This window comes from Penicillium subrubescens (genome assembly GCF_028828155.1).
Source record: "Penicillium subrubescens strain IBT 31985 chromosome Unknown utg000008l_segment0_segment0, whole genome shotgun sequence".
Classification (NCBI taxonomy): domain Eukaryota; kingdom Fungi; phylum Ascomycota; class Eurotiomycetes; order Eurotiales; family Aspergillaceae; genus Penicillium; species Penicillium subrubescens.
This window is the reverse complement of record NW_026643158.1, coordinates 122,162-139,447: the sequence shown is the minus strand read 5'-3', so window position 1 is coordinate 139,447 and position 17,286 is coordinate 122,162. Positions and strand designations below refer to the sequence as shown.

Sequence of the window (17,286 nt, the reverse complement as noted above, 5' to 3'; positions counted from 1 at the left end):
GGAGTGGCATGACCACTTTCTTTAGAGGTTCGGCACTGCGAAGAATTTGACTGACGCTCTCCAGCGATGAAGCCGATATTTAATTTTTTGCTGTACGCACATGGACGCAAAATTAATCTCTAAACATTAATAATAAATTAATTTGACTAGGCTACTGCTTGCACCACCAAAGTCTTGCAGTTTCGAAGACTAAAAAGTTACCTATCTCGGATGGCATATATTGATACCCAACCCCCTGAAACCCTCATTCTTGAAGCTCTACAAAAAGCTTGAAATAGAATGCCTGTGATCAAACTCAAGCCTCTGCATGGCTCCATTTAACCATTTCATAGCGATGGTAAGCTCACACTCCGGTCCGTGCTGCCGTCGGGGCTGGACGGATTTCGTGGTCCGGATGTTGGGACGACGCGGCCCTAAGGATGGGGGCACGCACCGGGAACCAATAAGGAGGCAGAGAACTGGGAAGACAGCAGATCCCAACTGACAATAGGGTACAGGGTTACCTACCGTCGCGGGCGTTGTGTTGCCTTGTGGACTGGTTAAGAGCATGGATTGGATTGTATAGAATAAAGTGGTTTTGCTTTAGCGCTAAACCAACCTAAAAATTTGAGGTTACGGGAGCTAAGCTCTTTCGGGTTAGTGAAGGGCGACGTGTGGGACGAACACGAGAAAAGCACCCAACCAGCTCTTCTTCGTCCTTCGTCACTTCGAAAACGAAGGACCCCAAGTTCGGTTACATAAATGGCTATAGGCGTTCCATTAAGGTATTTCGAAAATATGCGTTCCCCTCTCGACTAGCCTTTTAATTCCTCAATATTAGCAGCCTAATACTCCGTTCAACTTCGCTTCGCACCAGGTTGGCGGTTAGAAATGCAGTTCAATCTGGCGACACCTAAAAGGGACAGCCATTGCCATCCACTGCAGACTCGGGTGCAAGTCGTGGTCAACTTTTTGCGACAACGCCTGCTGGTCGCGATGATGGCCAAGAAGGTACGTAAGGATGCCAAGCTCGCTCTCCAAGAAGCCCTCGAGTGTACCCTCGACCGTTCTACGCAACCTGGTTCACCCCTTTGTCTTGATGATGATGAGTCTACCCAGGCTGTCGAGCTGTTTGACGATGAAGAAATTGAAATACAGATTTCATTCGATTTCGATCTACAATCGTCTCTCACACGGTTTTCTTGTTGGACTGGAGCGCTCTCTAAGGACTTTGGTCCTGACATGTCCGTCCGATATCCGCGCCCAGTATTTGAGTACTTTTCCAAGTACATCTGGTTCGTGATCGTCTCTCTAGCGTGGTCCTCTGTCTGAGGGGGAAATTCAAGAGCTTGGTGATCGCAACCCTCGATTCCGATATAGCACTTGAGAGATCGAAAGGTGGAAAGATTATAAGTGCATGATTTTAGGCAGTTACCGCAGTTTGGTCAAAACTGATAAATCATAGATATGTCTTTATACACAACCTATTTAAATATATTGCAAACTAATCGCTATTACTAGCCCCACAAAGCTAACATTCTCAGCTGAGGATTTGTTTCCAAGAAATAACATTCTTGTTCTCAACGTATCTCGCGAATGTTGGGGTAGAAGCCGCAGATTAGTTATTCATCTGAAGTGGTCCACTGTTCTTATTCTTATGTCTCAATTGGCGGCCCGCATTAATGTTCCGGGGTATGATGGCGCAACAATTAAGACTTCATTTCTCGTCAAGTCCCTTTTTGTGTGACTGATATTTGATTAGTCAGTGGCTTCTCATCACCTGTACTATGACGCAATGGTGATTGTGAGATCTCCGTGAGCGGCAACACAGAAAAAAATCATGATGCGTCCAGACTTCCAGTGGATTATTGATTCTTCTCCTCGACACTTCGTCGTACCTCTCTCTGAATTTTGAGGCTCGGCAGTGCACCCTCAACCGTAGCACCTTTTATTCCCCTCTCTGAACACCATTACGTTCATGATATTGACATCAAAGTTACCAGCTATGGCGACCTTTACTTGTACAGAGCATGGAGGAGATTTCCAAGATCGACGTGCGGTCATTGAGCATATTCGAGGGTATCATGTCAGCTTTATTAGACGGCCAGGGCGACCAGGGGAAGTCGATTTCCATGGCCATATGTGGTATTGCTTTGCATGTGAGTCGCGAAGCCTCAACGATCACCGGAGTTATGATTCTGACAACGCCATGTGGGGCCACCTGACTCAATCTCACAATGATGTTTTTGATAGTATCATGTGGTGAAAACTCGGAAGAGTAGTGGTTATTTTTATTCCACGTTACCAGACCACGTCGACAGGAACATTACGACATCAAAAAAAAATCTGTCTTCCTGTACTAAGAATGAAGTTTGAGCTCAACCTCCTTGGATTTTGCATATTTGTGTGTATATTTTCATGTGTCTCGTCAAGATCCACAGACCACCTTGACGGTTTATCGTCTTGGATTACTAGTTCTTACTGGTCAGGTTGCGCAGGTGTCTTGTTGGCCGACCCGGACCCTACCCATCCCGGTAAAGGAATTTCACTGTAGCTCCATATATCGCTCAATATACCGTCAATATACCGTCAATATACCGTTCAAGAACATTCAGTCGGACGAACTTGAACATGACGAAATCCCTACCTTAATAAAGTTTTTTGATGAGGGTGACCAGTCTGATTTTTATAAATCGAACAACTTTACCTTTTCCTCGGGATCGTTCCTGACCACCTCATCCGATAATGAGGAATTCCATATTATTATCCACACTCACACTTTGGACCGGTGAGTTTACCTTATCTGTTACTGAACCAAGCCGGGCCGACACAATCTAGTCATCCTGGAAATGAAAAAAACATAAAAGACACTTCGTAAATGCCTTAAAAGCAGCTCCAGCCTAAGGTGACGTTTCTTGCTGTTGTTCTTGAACGTGGTGGCCAACTAAACGGCGGGCAACTTCTTCTTCATTACCATCACCAGACTACTGTCTACAACAGTCCCTCTGGACCCTGTCACGCCTTCCCAGACACCACGTACTTCAGAAATAGTCAGCAACAGACAAACCTTCCACCTCTGACCACAAATTCTCATGTCTTCATAACATGTCGCATTTTCGGCCCCACAAAAAAGAATCCTCAATTTGCTATCGTCGCGGATGATATACACTGTCTCCCAAGACCTAATCATTATTTACCCCCCACCCATCCTGGACTAGAATGTAAGCGTGTAGACCGTTGGTCTCAAATAACTCGCCATCAAACTCCGACTAAACCGCCGCAAGTTCGTGGACTGAACCACTTACAATCACCCATCCACCGCTACATTCCCCTGAAGTAGTTGCTCTTAATATTGAGGATGATGACACCGCGCAAACTAGATAGCCAGAAACCACCGATGAGAATGAGTCCTTACCTTCGGCTACCGCTCCACCTCCAGAGAGGTGTTCTCGCGAAGACAACGTAAAACATCATACGCCGATATACTGGTTGCAAATTTCTGCTTTCTCTGTTTTCTATCATGTTCCAGCTAATAGGCACGATATCGGCGTTCTCACTGGCTAAAGCTTATTCGCGTTATGAAGTATCAGTGGAGCAAATCAACATTCCCTTTTTCTGACTTTCTCGTCCCGGCCCTTCGTTATCATTGTGTCAAGGTCACGGCGTGTGCCGCGCGCATCACCAATCAATCATCTAATTCTATGATATGCTCACTACTAGCTAGTACATCAATTCCTCGTATCGACAATATATTTTGATTATGCTCTGCGATACCAATTCCACTGATACCGACTGTATAGTGGCGCCGCAAGTCTGAGAGACTGAGGCCACCCTAGTTGACCGCCCATATCTGCCTGTATACTAGGTATGATCCATAATGTATGGTGGCGGATCTAGTTGTAGAAGTGGTCGCGCGGCGTGGCTCTCGCTTGTTGAAACAAGGTCGTAAGCGTGCGCAGCTAATAGGGGGTACCAGGATGGGAGTAGATCAATCAACCTAGGTGGGGCCAGAATTTGGTCTAAAAGTGCTTACCATTGGCTGCTTGTCAGAGTCCAGAAAATTCATGATTGGCCAAATCCGGTGTCCAGAAAAAATATTGTTGGTCGAGCATCGCGCGCCCCACCCGATCGATGGCCGACGAAATCGACAAAATGTTTCCAAGTTTCGCGCACCATAACAACACAACGGGATTATATACATTGCCGAGACTCTAAATCTCATATTAAATTATTTACTATTACCCGTATGCAAATTTGGTTTGAAAAAATGGGAAATTGTTTCACGGTTGAGTCGCAAATCTGCCAATGGTCCCGGATCCGAATATGTGGCAGGCATTCGAATGTGTCTTAGAACCCGTTGTTCGCAGCTTTAATGCGTCTGTCACGGGGGGAGAAATATCATGAAGAAACCCTTTCTGTCTGGACAAAAACATCCTTAAGTGATGAATCGGAGATACTCTTTCAACCCCCGTGGGGCAAGGAGCTAGGCATAAACCACAATGATACCTCTCGAATGGGGCCACACTCGGGGGAGGCAATCAGTTATTTTCTTAGCTGGCTCTTCACCGGCAGAGTGACGGTCTCCCTTCCAGGCGTGGCATATCATGATGGAGTGGACGGATCGGATGCATCCTCGTTATATGCTGCGGAAGACGTCATGCAAGCGATAGCATACTCCAATGTTACTGGGTGCACAGCTAAAACTGCCGAGAAGCTTCGCTGCGTGATGGAAAATACTGCGGCTGCAATATCAAAGACGCTCCGAGACTCGACACAGGGTTTGTCTTTGGTAACACACGGTGGGTTTCCGGTAGCGCGTGGCGCGTCAGTTGCTGGCAAAGCCATGATACCCAGGACGCACGTCGTCGTACATTGGCAATGGATTAGCTTGCCAGCGGGAGTATGGCTGCTAGGAGTAATTACTCTTATGGGCACCATGCTGAACATGCTGAGAAGCCGAGCTACTACAGCTCCTCCATGGAAAACAATGTGCTACCTTTGTTGTTCATTTGAGGACAGGCAAGATGGAATGTTTGTCGGCGACTTGAAAGGCAAATGACCCAGAACTTCAGGCTTCGCAAGACCAATGATAAGGTGATGTTAAGTGCAGAAAGGTGCCGAACGTGTACACATGTATAATTTATGAGATGAATGTGGCGACTCAGAAGAAAATCAAATCTGAGTGTATTGTGATTGCAGGTGTCGGAGATTTTAGTATTTTGAGTTCTATCCCTAAACATAAAGATAACAGTGGTCAACGCAAAATTCAAGGTTGTGGATTACATTTGGAGCTTCTTGCTAAAATGATCCGATGTCCAGTCACACCGAGGAACAGGGTCTGGGCCCCAGAGAGCCGAGTCGGCCGGAGTGGTAGGATTCGCAAGAGGCTGGCCCTGGATGCTCTGTTGCAGGGCCACGAGCCGATCCACAAACAGTAGAGCCAGCAAAATATATCGTACAACAAGAGACCCTCCTACTCGTGGAACAAACTGGTGGATAACCTTGACATCACCGCTAAGGTGGAAACCCTTATGGTACCGGCTCACAAAAGTGACTAGGCCGTCAGCGCTAAATATATTTCGATAGCTAGTCTCGATGTTGTAATGTGAACAATAACTAAGTCTTCTCGCGGAACCGAACACTTACCTGCGGGTTTTGAGGGACATCTTGTTCGATATGTCCACGTGACTTTCTTTCCTCCAATGCCCTTAAAAAGCAAGCCACGCCATCAGCTCCATTGTGCGTCACCATCTTTTAGGACTGCTCGCCATCCATTCAACCTAAGTTTTTCTAGACCTTGCTTTTAAACTCATGATGGAGAAGCTTCCGCCAGAGATTATTCTCCATATAACGCCACACTTGGGTGCGTTTGATCTCTACCACCTTTTAATCGCTTACCATTGTCCGGGTCTCTACCACAACCTACGCCCACGTGTATTCGATTCCCACCAGGATGGCTCAATAGCCCTTTATCATGCAATCCGCATGGGGAGACTGGACCTGATAAAAGAGATTCCCAATATACATCAACTCATCACAGCGATCGATAAGTTTACTCGCTACGGTCAACTTGACGAGGGTTGTTATTTTGCCGGGAAGGAGAGGGAATTTGCAGCAAGCAACTGTGGCGGTTATATCAACCCTCTAATTGTTGCGATCATCCAACGCCAGGTATATCCAACGGACGATCTTGAAATAATTCGATTTCTTCTCGAAGCTGGTGCGGACCCAGACGCACCAGACCTGTTCCATCGGCAGTTGCCACTGTTTGTTGCCGCCAACAGTGACGATCATGAGGCTGTGTCTCTACTCCTCGACTTTGGAGCTGACCCAAACAAATGCTCTTATGAAGGTAGCCTTCTTCTGCACGATGGTTCCTTGTCTGAAAACCCTACAATAAAGCAATGGAAGATTCGTTCTCCACTCGATGCTGCTGTCCGGGGAGGACATCTTCAGATAGTGAAGCTCCTCATTCAAAAAGGTGATGGTGTTCTGGCATCTTGCCCCTTCAATCTGCTAGATCTAAAGACCCGCAAGCCATCACCAGAGCTTATGGAAATCTTTCAAAATCTCCACGAATGTGCAGTCTACCGCATGAAGCAGTCTCAAATATTTCGGCTTTTCGAGTGGACCAACCCATCCGTTAACATGAAACGTCGACAATCGGCCAGAATTGCCAGAATTGAGAAGCGAACAAAGACCAAGAGGCATAGCGTTAACCAGAAATTTCAAGAGCAATTCAATGAATTTCTCTCCCTCTTCACTCGCCAACCTGTGCAACTAGCGCACCAGACGCGCCAGATTACCTACCCTCCGCAAATGACACCTTATCAGGGCACGTCCACTGGGCCCGCCCCTTAGGCATAAGGGCCGCCCACCGCGTGGCTGTCCCTCAACAGACGAAAGACACCAGTCCCAACCTATCCCCAGATTCCCATTCTATCCTTAACGCCTACCCTGAAGATCGCTGCCAAAATTTGCGGCAAGGAACCAGTCTGGCAGATTCTTGTGAGAGACTATAAATTTCAATATGTGGTACTCATTACCTATTTTGAATTTATTCCTAATTTTCTTACACAAGTAGTTCTCCGCTTTGATGTTCCTGGCTCGACGATCACATCTTGCCCGCCGCGAGATTTTGCTTTCCGAGACGAGTTTCGACAGGACCACGGCTAGACCTGGCCCTCACCCGCGGATGCACCTCAGGGTCCCTGAACAAGACAAACTGGTAGAAAACGTGACTTGCTTGCGGTGCATTAATTATGTGGATTTAGAGAGAATTTCTGGGTATCATTTGTAATTTTAAATATAGCAGTAGAGTAGAGAATTGTGAATCAAGAGAGGAAATCATAAGAAATCATAGTACGAATGCCAACTTAGGATATATAGAATTAAACAGTGTAGTAATTATTGAGATCCAAGTACATAGCCCTCAAGTAGCTTCGAGCGCTTGCGCTTCCTCCTAGATACACGCTGCTGTGTGTCAGGCAAAGGAGGGTCTGTGTAGAGAGCGCCTTCGATACTATCTGTCATAGCGTAGTACTTCGACAGCCTCTCTTGCGCAGCCTCAAAAGAGGAAAGCATTAATTGCTTCCATGGCACCTTCTTTCGTCGGAGTTGACGGATTGAGTTTTTAAGATAATCAAAAAGCTTATTGTAGAAACTAAAGACTATGTGGATACTTATATCTTTAGTCGTACAATCGACGTAACCCAAGACGATAAGCAGTCAAGTAAGGTGGTCTGTGGATCTCGACGAGACACATGAAAATATAGATATAAATATGCGAAATCCAAGGTGGTTGAGCTCAAACTTCATTCTTAGTACAGGAAGATAGATTTTTGCTGATGTCGTAATGTTCCAGTCGACTTGGCCTGGTAACGTGTAACAATAATCACTACTCTTGTGAGTTTTCACCACATGATACTATCAAAAACATCATTGTGAGATTGAGTCAGGTGGCCCCACATGGCGTTGTCGGAATCATAACTCCGGTGATCGTTGAGGCTTCGCGATTCACATGCAAAGCAATACCACATATGGCCATGGAAATCGACATGCCCTGGTCGCCCTGGCCGTCTAATAAAGCTGACATGATACCCTCGAATATGCTCAATGACCGCACGACGATCTTGAAAATCTCCTCCGTGCTCTGTACAAGTAAAGGTTACCATAGCTGGCAACTTTGATGTCAGTCACACGAAAAGGGCCTTGGCGAGAAATGAAGTCTTAATTGTGGCGCCATCAAACCCCGGAACATTAATGCGGGCGGCCAATTGAGGCAGATAAGAATATGGACAGTGGATCACTTCAGATGAATAACTAGGCTGCGGCTTCTACCCCAACATTCGCGAGATACGTTGAGAAGAAGAATGTTATTTCTTGGAAAACAAATCCTCAACTGAGAATCTTAGCTTTGTGGGGCTAGTGATAGCGATTAGTTTGCACTATATGCTAAATAGGTTGTGTATAATGACATATCTATTTATCAGTCTTGACCACTGCGCCACGTTTGATGCTTAGGCGTGAAATATTCCTCAACTCACGCACGCATTTTTGACGAATTAAAATGATTTGTGACAGCATGCGGTGCGGGGATCTTTTTCGCTTCACTGATTATGGGATTGAGCAATGCATGGAGCAAATGACTTGATACCGTAATAAATTATTCTCTAAAATAGCTCCTGAAAATTCTCCTAACCTTCTACGATCTCGTGATTAAGTTCCTGCGTACACTCACTGCGTATGATAACAACCTCAAATTGGACTGGTCGGGAAGCGCTCTAAAAACCCGTCCCGTTCCTACTCCCTCTTAAGCCAGCCAACTAAAACTACGCCAAGACGGACATCACGATGGCTGAAATAGGTTGAAATTTCAGTGTGTTTTAAGTCAACTGTTAAATGAACGTATATCTAAAAGGTGAATATAAATGCAATGGTTGCCAAAATACAAAAACAATGCATATCCTTGCGGGCCGAAGTGGGGCCATACATAAGCAAACTACCCGAAATTCAGTATGTCGCCTTGCATGCTATCAACCCTATATACTGCATCAGCGATAACACCCTATTCCCATCCCGACCAATCTCCACCCAAACAAATTCTCTGCGAGCTAAAGTCATAACCTAACCGCACTAAGGGATTCATATTGGCTCAGATTGGTCTCTTGATTTAGTGAACCATGTCTCTCTCCTTGATCAACGGGCATTCATACGCAAAGAGGAAAACAAGAAACTCCAGACCTGACAACGAGAGAGATTATACGAGCTTGTCATTAAAGCAATTGATGCAAAGAAACCGGATGTTGTGTTGTGCATGGGTAGCGTAAGCCAATGATTCTCTGAGCGCTATTCATTGATATACGCTAACTTTTCCAGGAACCGAAAGAGCTGTTCACGGGAAAGTATGGCCCATTGTCAAAGGAATTTTGGACTCATGCCAAAGTTATCTACTCCAAGCATCCAAGTCACTCAATTAATTACAACAAGAATGACATGGAGAAACGGATAGAGCTTTTGAATGGTATCTCTGATACTTGTCATGAACTGCAAGTTAGAAGCCCGGGCCTGCTCCATTCAGATTCAGTCAGCTACTGAGGAGCCCCGGGTTCTTCTTGACGAAATTGAACCAGCTAGGGGTTTACAGGATTTTAGATGGATTGAAGTTCTTCTTTGGGCCCTAATGAAGTTATGCATTGAAACCGGTTTACGTTTGCCCTCCATGGACCTGGAATCGAAAGGCTTTTACCGACTTGAAGCTTCACATCATAGGCATTTCTTGCAGATCAGACAGCATCCAGGTGCAAACCTCGGTCAAGCGAAAACAATTGCACATGCCTTGATCCCTCTCTTTAGGCGCTTAAACCGATGCCTCAAATCAAGTTCGACATTTCTCAGGAGCTACGAAGCAGACTAGGCAGAAATATCAAGTGCAATAACTGAAAATTTACAGAATTTGGAGTTTGTGTGCGACTTGCTGGTTAAGTCTGCACCTTCCGCCGACACCGGTGTAGAGAAGGAACCTGAGATTGGTACAGCTACCCAATCTTCAAACGTACTCTCAAAGGGAGAAGCCATAACATTGCGGATCGCATTTCTGTTAGGAGAGAATTCCGAGAAAGGTTAAATTCGTGATGTTTACGTGAAGACAAAGTCGAAATTACGGTAACTAATATTGATGCGTGGTAATTAGTCACTCCACATATCTACGCAGTAGAAATCAGTACAGTGAATACCCTTTTCGTAAAAGATTTTGCACACATCGCCCTAGTGACTAGGGTCTGATGGACATATGAGGTGGCGACCTGACTGCCTTTAGTGTGCGGATGTGTAGTTCGCGCAGATGTATGCCAAAGCAACTCTGCGATTGAGTAATCTCCCACAATTGCCATAGGCGACACTCTCGAAGCGCTCCAGTTCTACAACAGCAAACTTCAGGCCATCTATATCAATGCCCAACTGAGCCATCTCCTTGGTAGTAGTCGAAAAGATAATATGGCGCAGGGGTTAACAAGTCAAAAGCCCGTCTTAGTTGAATGCTTGTTCAATTGCTGAAATCTGAAAAAAGTACATTATTTTGCAATTTTTTGCTCAACTGGAAATAGAGGACAAAAATAATTGATAAAAGACATCAATTAAATTTGTGCCTTGAATTAAGTAGACTCAAAGGCTCTGTAAGATGGAGGATAAGATGGAAACTGCTCCACAACACCCCTCAGGCTAGACAGCTGTTCCTGAATCCATTCATGGATTCCGGCAAGAAGTTTCCACAGCGATTCTAGGAGACATTTGAAGTAGTCACAGAGCGCGCCCCATTGAACGAAGTAGACAGCAGCAGCTGTACCGAAAGCTACTGCCACCGCCGGGGCTACAGCGGCCACATAGGCGGTCGTGCTGAGATAGCCACCAGAAATCTTCAAACCAAACCAGTGGCTGCAGAATAAGCCTGCACCTGTGAGCTTGATCCCAGCCTCAAACTTAGCTACACCCGCGAGCCCACCGATCAGGATAGCAATGGCGGCCTTCCACTTATCCCAGAAAGAAGACTCATCAGAAGAAGGTAGCTGCAGCCCACGCATAGCATACAAACTTTTCCTTTTGGTCCGCGGACAGACAAGGTAGGTTGTAATCGCCATCCATCTCGTTGACGTCTAGGTTAAGGTAGACATTTCCCCAAAAAGCAAAGCCTTCGATTTCTGAGATTTTGGGGTCGGTCTTCCCACTGCCTGAGACGAACGATGCAAAATGTGGAAGAATCGTGGATAAGTACTCCGTCTTCTCCATTTACGCCTCTCTTTTCGAGGGGCAGGTCGCCGCAGCCGTAGACCGTGACCATATGGAATTTTGGTGGTATATTGAATGATATGCTGGCCACATAGGGGCTGACAAGAAGCATAAGCCTTTGCTTTCTCTTTGCCAACACACAGGCACGTGACATGGCCTCTTCCAGGTGATTTAGTGTTGTAGGAAAAATTCGTTTGTTAGTTTCTGCCCAGTCTGCTTTGTAGCTCATCAGCAATGACGAAGTTGATCTGAGGCATTTGTTCAGGCGCCTGAAGAGAGGTATTAGGGCATGTCCAATTGTTTCCGCTTGGCTGAGGTTTGCACCTTGTCGTACCTCGCCAAGAAGCACAGCTTGCTACCCGATACACAATATGATGGGCGACCAGACAAGACGACGGAACAAGCCCTTCTGATCCTCTCTGACACTATGGGCCGAGCGTGTTATAAATGCAAAAGTCGTGACCCTCATTGCATCCAATCTGGAAAGGCCTTCAACGGAGTTAACAAAATCAGCCTCGACACTCGCCTCTGCGTAAAGGGAATTCCAGCCATCGCGAGAAAGTAGATCTCGAGTTGATGAGCGACCGGTTCGCCAGCATTGATTCTGACGACTTCCGGACAGGGAACTGTGCAAATGAATCAACCGTAGGACCCATGCTGAAATATGATTGGCTGCTCAGTGGACAGCATACATACAATAATTAATGATCTCCAGGAATAACGGAGGGATTAGTCACACTTCTTTTCCCGTAACCACTCACCTGGCTAGGGAACTGAAAGGAATTTGACCGCACGACTACGGCTGTAAGGGATAAACCCCATTCCGGAACTAAATGACTGTGTCTACAATCAGGACGCAGTCCATGGCCTGGGAACAACTTTGTATCCAACAAGGATTCGGCGAACTGGTACCTTGTACTAAAGCGTAAAGAGAAAGCGACACTAACAGCAACGGCGGCGCCTGGAGTAACGTTGCATCCGATTGTGCTTGGGGGCACCAGGTCGGGTAGCCCGAAGGCGACGGTGACGATAACGTCTAAGAGAGAGCCTGAACTTTGCAATATTTTCCTCCGTAGCCGTGACCCCCTCATCCCGAATGTAATCAAGGCATCGTTGGCTTCTTTCCTCCATTTGGTCAATCGATTCTTGACACGTCTCTTCAAGTTCGCGTAAGCATTCATCGGTTTCGATCCGTAAACCAGAGTAAAATTCTTCAGCCTCACTACGAAATTCTTCTCCAAAGTCACGGATTAAGTCGTAGAGCAATGTACAATTCTCATCGGCAATTTCGTTCACGTGGGACTGGAGGGAGCGCTGGACTGTTGCGTCGACGTAGTCTCGGATTGAGTCACAGTTATTCGACTGGACCTTAGAAAAGCTCGCTTTCTCGGACTCATAGGACAAATCACTGTCTGAATCCCCCAGATCTGTCAGCAGATGTGAGTGGCCCGATCCCTTTAATAGTCTGCGAATGAGGTGATCAGGAACACCTCGAAGCTGACGTTCGAGACCCGCAATTCTATCGAGATGTGTGCGGCTACGAGTGGTAGCACGTGCAAAAACAGCTGGGCGTATTGGGGACGGTGAAGGTGAGACAATACTTGACGCGCTGACATTGGTGGGCGTAGCGACTTCAGTGCCAGAGTCTAGCGGTTGAGAGGCTGGAAAGACCTGTCTGTCCTGATTTTCATTCTCAGATAAACTCGGTGGTGAATCTAGGTACTACTCATGAGTCATTGAACAGAAGACATTGGGAGGACGAGATGATACCAAGGCGCCATTTCTCAACCACCTCTGAATCGGAATTCGCACAATAGGGGGTAGCTCCTGCTGCTCGGACGCGGACTTTTCGCTGTATGGGGGAGGAAAGGGGAGTAGACGATCGTCATTCAAAGTCGTCTGAACCAAGCGTTGGCGTTTCAAGTTCAAAGGCAATAGGTCGACACTGCGGCTTCGAAGGGCACGTAGGAAACCTTGCAGTTGAAGTACTCCTTCCTCTGGAATCTGATCTTTGCCGAAATGTATATATATAGTGCCTGGTTGAGAGATACGTTTCAACGTGTCAAAGATCGACATGCTTTCAGTGTGTGGCGTGAGACACTTCATATTATCTGGAACAAAAATCTCGGCCGTCGTATTCAGTTGCAAACTCAATGTTGAAATATCTGAAACATTGCCGCCATGCCCCGGGACTTTGGGAAGCAAACGAGCTGGGCAAAGATTATCATTACTTTTCGGGAACCATGAACAGTCTTGTATTGATTTTGGGGGAAAGGTCAACGTCGGCATCTGCAATGCGCAAGCCCGGTTGGGCTTATTTGGTGTGACCCGAAGAGAGACGATCCCTTGCTTGGTCTCCGGGTTGTAGGACATAAGAACGGTAGCAGAGAGATGTGTTTGGGAATCAGGGGAACCAGGAGGGCCGGGTGCATAAACTAGTACTTTCCTTTTGAAGTTCCATCGTGAGTCTAGCGGTGTGGTGGCCATATTCTTGCAATACCTGTTGTGCGAGAAAGGGGACCCCTGGATGAAGGATTCATCAAGCAGCCCTCCCACCCTGGCTTTGAACCGATATCGAGCAGCCCTGGCTCACAAATAATGAGAATGAAATTGCGCTGTAAACTAGTGACTGTCCTGGCGGTCTGCTCACGAGGTACGTGCCCAATCCGAGGTCAACAAGTGAGATCGGAGAGTCCTATGAAGTCACAGGAATGGCAGGACCGGCGGCGAGAACGGCGAAGAACAAGGACTGGTTTAACAGGGGACGAATGATAATAATGATGGAAGCTGATGGCGGAGGAGAAGAAATATGGCCTGAACGAAAGAGGGGAAATGGGGCCAGATCCAAGATCACGTGGATGTCGCGACGCGTTCGTGTCCAAACGAATGTAACGTTACTCCACACCCGGTTTGGACCAAGACAAGGAGTTGCTTCTCACCGGACGCGTTCAATTACCCCCCTCCAATAAAGCCCCAGATTCGAAGTTCAATATTTAGCACAAAAAGCCGAGCAAGCATTATTTCCATTGGTGCACATTTATTGGTCCATTCATTTCCACGTTCTGTATTCAAGTGCCCCCTCTTGCCTACGCGACGCGTTCTGCGCCATAAGGGGACACGCGAGCGACAAACGGGTGGTATTTTATTTTATCAAATAGGACTGAATGGCATTGTGTTTGTCTCCCGGAAAGTGTGGGGAACTCCGCCTAGCGTTAAAGTATTCACTCTTCTCGAATCGATGCGTGGGTGTTGCTCGACTTGAACTTTAGGGGCGGGTCTCAACTAAGGGATAGGGAAGTACGAGACGCGACCGAGTATTTGGATTGGTTCATGAACAAGGTAGGCCTAATCAGCGGCCCAACCTATCCAGACAATACAAGTCGGCGGGCGAGCATTTATCGTGACTTATCGCATTCTGGATTCTAAACATCAGAAGCTACTCACGCTGGCAAGCCTTAGCAGCGGAGAGAACCGGCAAAGTCACCGCCTTGATTTGCATGCCGACAACATGACACAACGCGACGCTTTTCACGCACCTCCAAACTCAACCGCTACCAACCCCAACCCTATGCGAGGAACATCTCGTCGCATACAGCAAAATTCCTTGTCAAGAAAATGGTTTGACAGCGACGCCACTGGTCTTCCAGCGCATTAGCTGCAATGAATCATGTTCTGTTCACGTGTGCTTTGCGAAATATCACTTTGTATCTCAGTGTGATTACCAAAGTGGCCCCAGTTTTCTTCTCGTCCATTGGATCTCAGCCCTTCTGCTCCGTCTGCCCTTGCAGCGAAAGCCCAAGTCTAAACCTGCACAGCAAACGACCATATCTCTCTTTAGCTTCAATTTCCTTCCCTTCCGTAATTTTCCCATCATGGCCCTGTCCCCAAATCCCGGCCCCGCAGAGAAGGCCATTCGGAAACTGGATATTACCCATGTAGGAATGCCTCAAATCACACCAATCACCGAGAGCCTCACAGTGGATGTGGATCCTCTATGTGGGATGCAGAGCCAGCAGGGTCAGACAGACAATTCACAGCCTCGAGAACCTTCAGGCCAGTCAGGAATCGACGCGCGCTGACATGAATGTGTCTCTTATAGGTTTCACTGAGTCTACAACTCCGATTGGGTCTGGCGAAGCTCAAGTACCAGCATGGCCGACTTCATAGATTGATGCTGACGCAGGACGGCGGTGACAAGCCCTCCGAGTCTTCGTCTGACTTTTCTCGCAGCCGACGCGAGACGCCCATGACCTCTCCTGCCCTCCGGGCCGGAACATATTCCAAAGAGCTACCTCGATCAGCCCACAACAAGGATGCCGTCACCTTCAATTCCCACATTACACAACCTATGCACTCGGCCAGCCGCAAGCGTGTCCGGTATGATCCTGATACCGAGCGTCCAGCCAAAGCTGCTCGACCATCGGGGAAGAGCCCTCACCAACTGCCTACGTCCTCAGCAGGCCTCAATTTTCATATGACAACTCGCCGACACCCGCGCCCCTTCATGTATGATGCCATAATCCCCGAGTTATCGTCTCCTGTATATCAATCTATATGTGATAAGGAGAATCACCCGGATCTGCCTAGACATAGCTTCCGGCATGTGAGCTATATGTGGGGATCCTCGCCACCTCGCACTCCTCCCAGGCGTGCCCATCTGGCCCGGAGTGGCCGTCCCTCACAGCACGAAGATGGCGCAGACCTGCCCTTGTACCTGGCCAAGTCGCCTACCCCAGCTCGCGAAGCAGGCGTCTCGCACCGTGCGCTCCCAACGTCCACTCCTCCCAGCCAGCATGCTATCCTTCCCATGCTCGCTACCAGGTTGGGTACGCCAGATCAGCGGTTCAGCTTTGCTGATTTCGTGAATGTAACCCCCAGTCCTGCTCAGTCTGCTTGGGGCGGCCGCACGCCTGGCAACTTAGGCCGCTCTCCTCTTTCTACCGAGGGTGCCCACAAGCAAATGAACTTTGATGCACTTCTTCAGCCCAGTCTCGCCCCCGAAGGGGCGAGACTGGGCTGGCTCGTCAACTGAGCGGCGAGCTACAGCCTTGAATTGGACTAACGCGCCTTTCTTGCCCTTCCATTCTCTGTCCATCTATGGCAATCTGGCTCCTTTTCTTTCACCACCATCGCCTATTTGACGGCTTCAAGATTTTGTTTTGTTTTCTATTTCCAATATTTGCGGTATTCAATCTCTTCGTAATTCGCTTTTCTGTCAGGGTCGAGAAACCTCATTCTTCCTCCCACTGAGATTGCCGTCCTTGAATTAGCCCGCTTTCACCGCATCTTAACACTCACGCTGCATCCGTGGCAATTTCTTCTTCACATGCCTTATCATTGCCTGGCATGGCCGCAGCCATCTATTCTTATTTCTACCAGTTCAAATCATAGGTTGAGTCTGTTGCTCCCGCGCTTATTCTAAATTCGGCTTCAGGGCAGTTGGTGTTGTCGAAACGCAGCATGGAAATTTTACTAGCATGCTCAGGACTTCAAGCATTAGTCTCAGTGAAAATATCAGATGGCCTATGTGAACCAGAAAGCAAAGTATTTGCCGTGGTCCTTAGGTCATGACAGCATCATTAGCGTGGCATTTACTGACAGTCAAGTTACCTTCACATGATTTACAATAAAAAAAGGCCGTCATGGTTTAGCAAAAAAAGCTCATCCTTGGCTATAGAAAGACGGCTTCAAGAACATCCATGTTCATCGGCATGCCTCCCCTCGGAGTCTTTCCAGCAGTACTCCCTGCAATGGCACCTCTGGTCATCATCTATACCAAAAATCATAGCGCTTCGATCAGCTCCGAGTCTTCGACCAATCCACGTTGTATGATAATGTTTGTTTTACCTTCAGTGGCCTCCACAGATAGATCTGGAGTATATGTGTTAAGAGAATGCACGCCAAGAACGTTCTCTATATCAAATTTTCGCAGCAGAGCCGAAACCCCGATACAGCAAACTCCGTCGTGGACTAGCTTCATCCACCCAAAGTGAAACTCATACGTACAATGAGGGCCAAGGTCCC

The 17,286-nt window shown here is 47.3% G+C and overlaps 6 protein-coding genes across 6 annotated transcripts; 3 read left to right on the top strand and 3 right to left on the bottom strand.

Annotated features, from left to right (window-relative positions):
• Positions 1-870: 870 nt before the first annotated feature.
• Positions 871-1,311, top strand: N7473_011080 (uncharacterized protein; the record flags this gene model as incomplete). Its single annotated transcript, XM_057157019.1, has 1 exon — positions 871-1,311. The coding sequence occupies one exon, from the start codon at positions 871-873 to the stop codon at positions 1,309-1,311; it is 441 nt and encodes a 146-aa protein (XP_057004313.1).
• A 3,947-nt stretch (positions 1,312-5,258) lies between these two features.
• Positions 5,259-5,645, bottom strand: N7473_011079 (uncharacterized protein; the record flags this gene model as incomplete). The annotated part of the gene is made up of 2 exons (XM_057157018.1): positions 5,259-5,547; positions 5,626-5,645. 2 exons carry the CDS (start codon positions 5,643-5,645, stop codon positions 5,259-5,261), a joined length of 309 nt encoding a protein of 102 aa, XP_057004312.1.
• A 148-nt stretch (positions 5,646-5,793) lies between these two features.
• Positions 5,794-6,840, top strand: N7473_011078 (ankyrin repeat domain-containing protein; the record flags this gene model as incomplete). The annotated part of the gene is made up of 1 exon (XM_057157017.1): positions 5,794-6,840. One exon carries the CDS (start codon positions 5,794-5,796, stop codon positions 6,838-6,840), a length of 1,047 nt encoding a protein of 348 aa, XP_057004311.1.
• Positions 6,841-10,631: 3,791 nt separating this feature from the next.
• On the bottom strand, positions 10,632-11,057 carry N7473_011077 (uncharacterized protein; the record flags this gene model as incomplete). The annotated part of the gene is made up of 1 exon (XM_057157016.1): positions 10,632-11,057. One exon carries the CDS (start codon positions 11,055-11,057, stop codon positions 10,632-10,634), a length of 426 nt encoding a protein of 141 aa, XP_057004310.1.
• Positions 11,058-12,204: 1,147 nt separating this feature from the next.
• On the bottom strand, positions 12,205-13,749 carry N7473_011076 (uncharacterized protein; the record flags this gene model as incomplete). Its single annotated transcript, XM_057157015.1, has 2 exons — positions 12,205-12,984; positions 13,033-13,749. 2 exons carry the CDS (start codon positions 13,747-13,749, stop codon positions 12,205-12,207), a joined length of 1,497 nt encoding a protein of 498 aa, XP_057004309.1.
• A 1,385-nt stretch (positions 13,750-15,134) lies between these two features.
• N7473_011075 (uncharacterized protein) lies at positions 15,135-16,294 on the top strand (the record flags this gene model as incomplete). The annotated part of the gene is made up of 2 exons (XM_057157014.1): positions 15,135-15,197; positions 15,362-16,294. 2 exons carry the CDS (start codon positions 15,135-15,137, stop codon positions 16,292-16,294), a joined length of 996 nt encoding a protein of 331 aa, XP_057004308.1.
• Between the last annotated feature and the right edge of the window lie 992 nt (positions 16,295-17,286).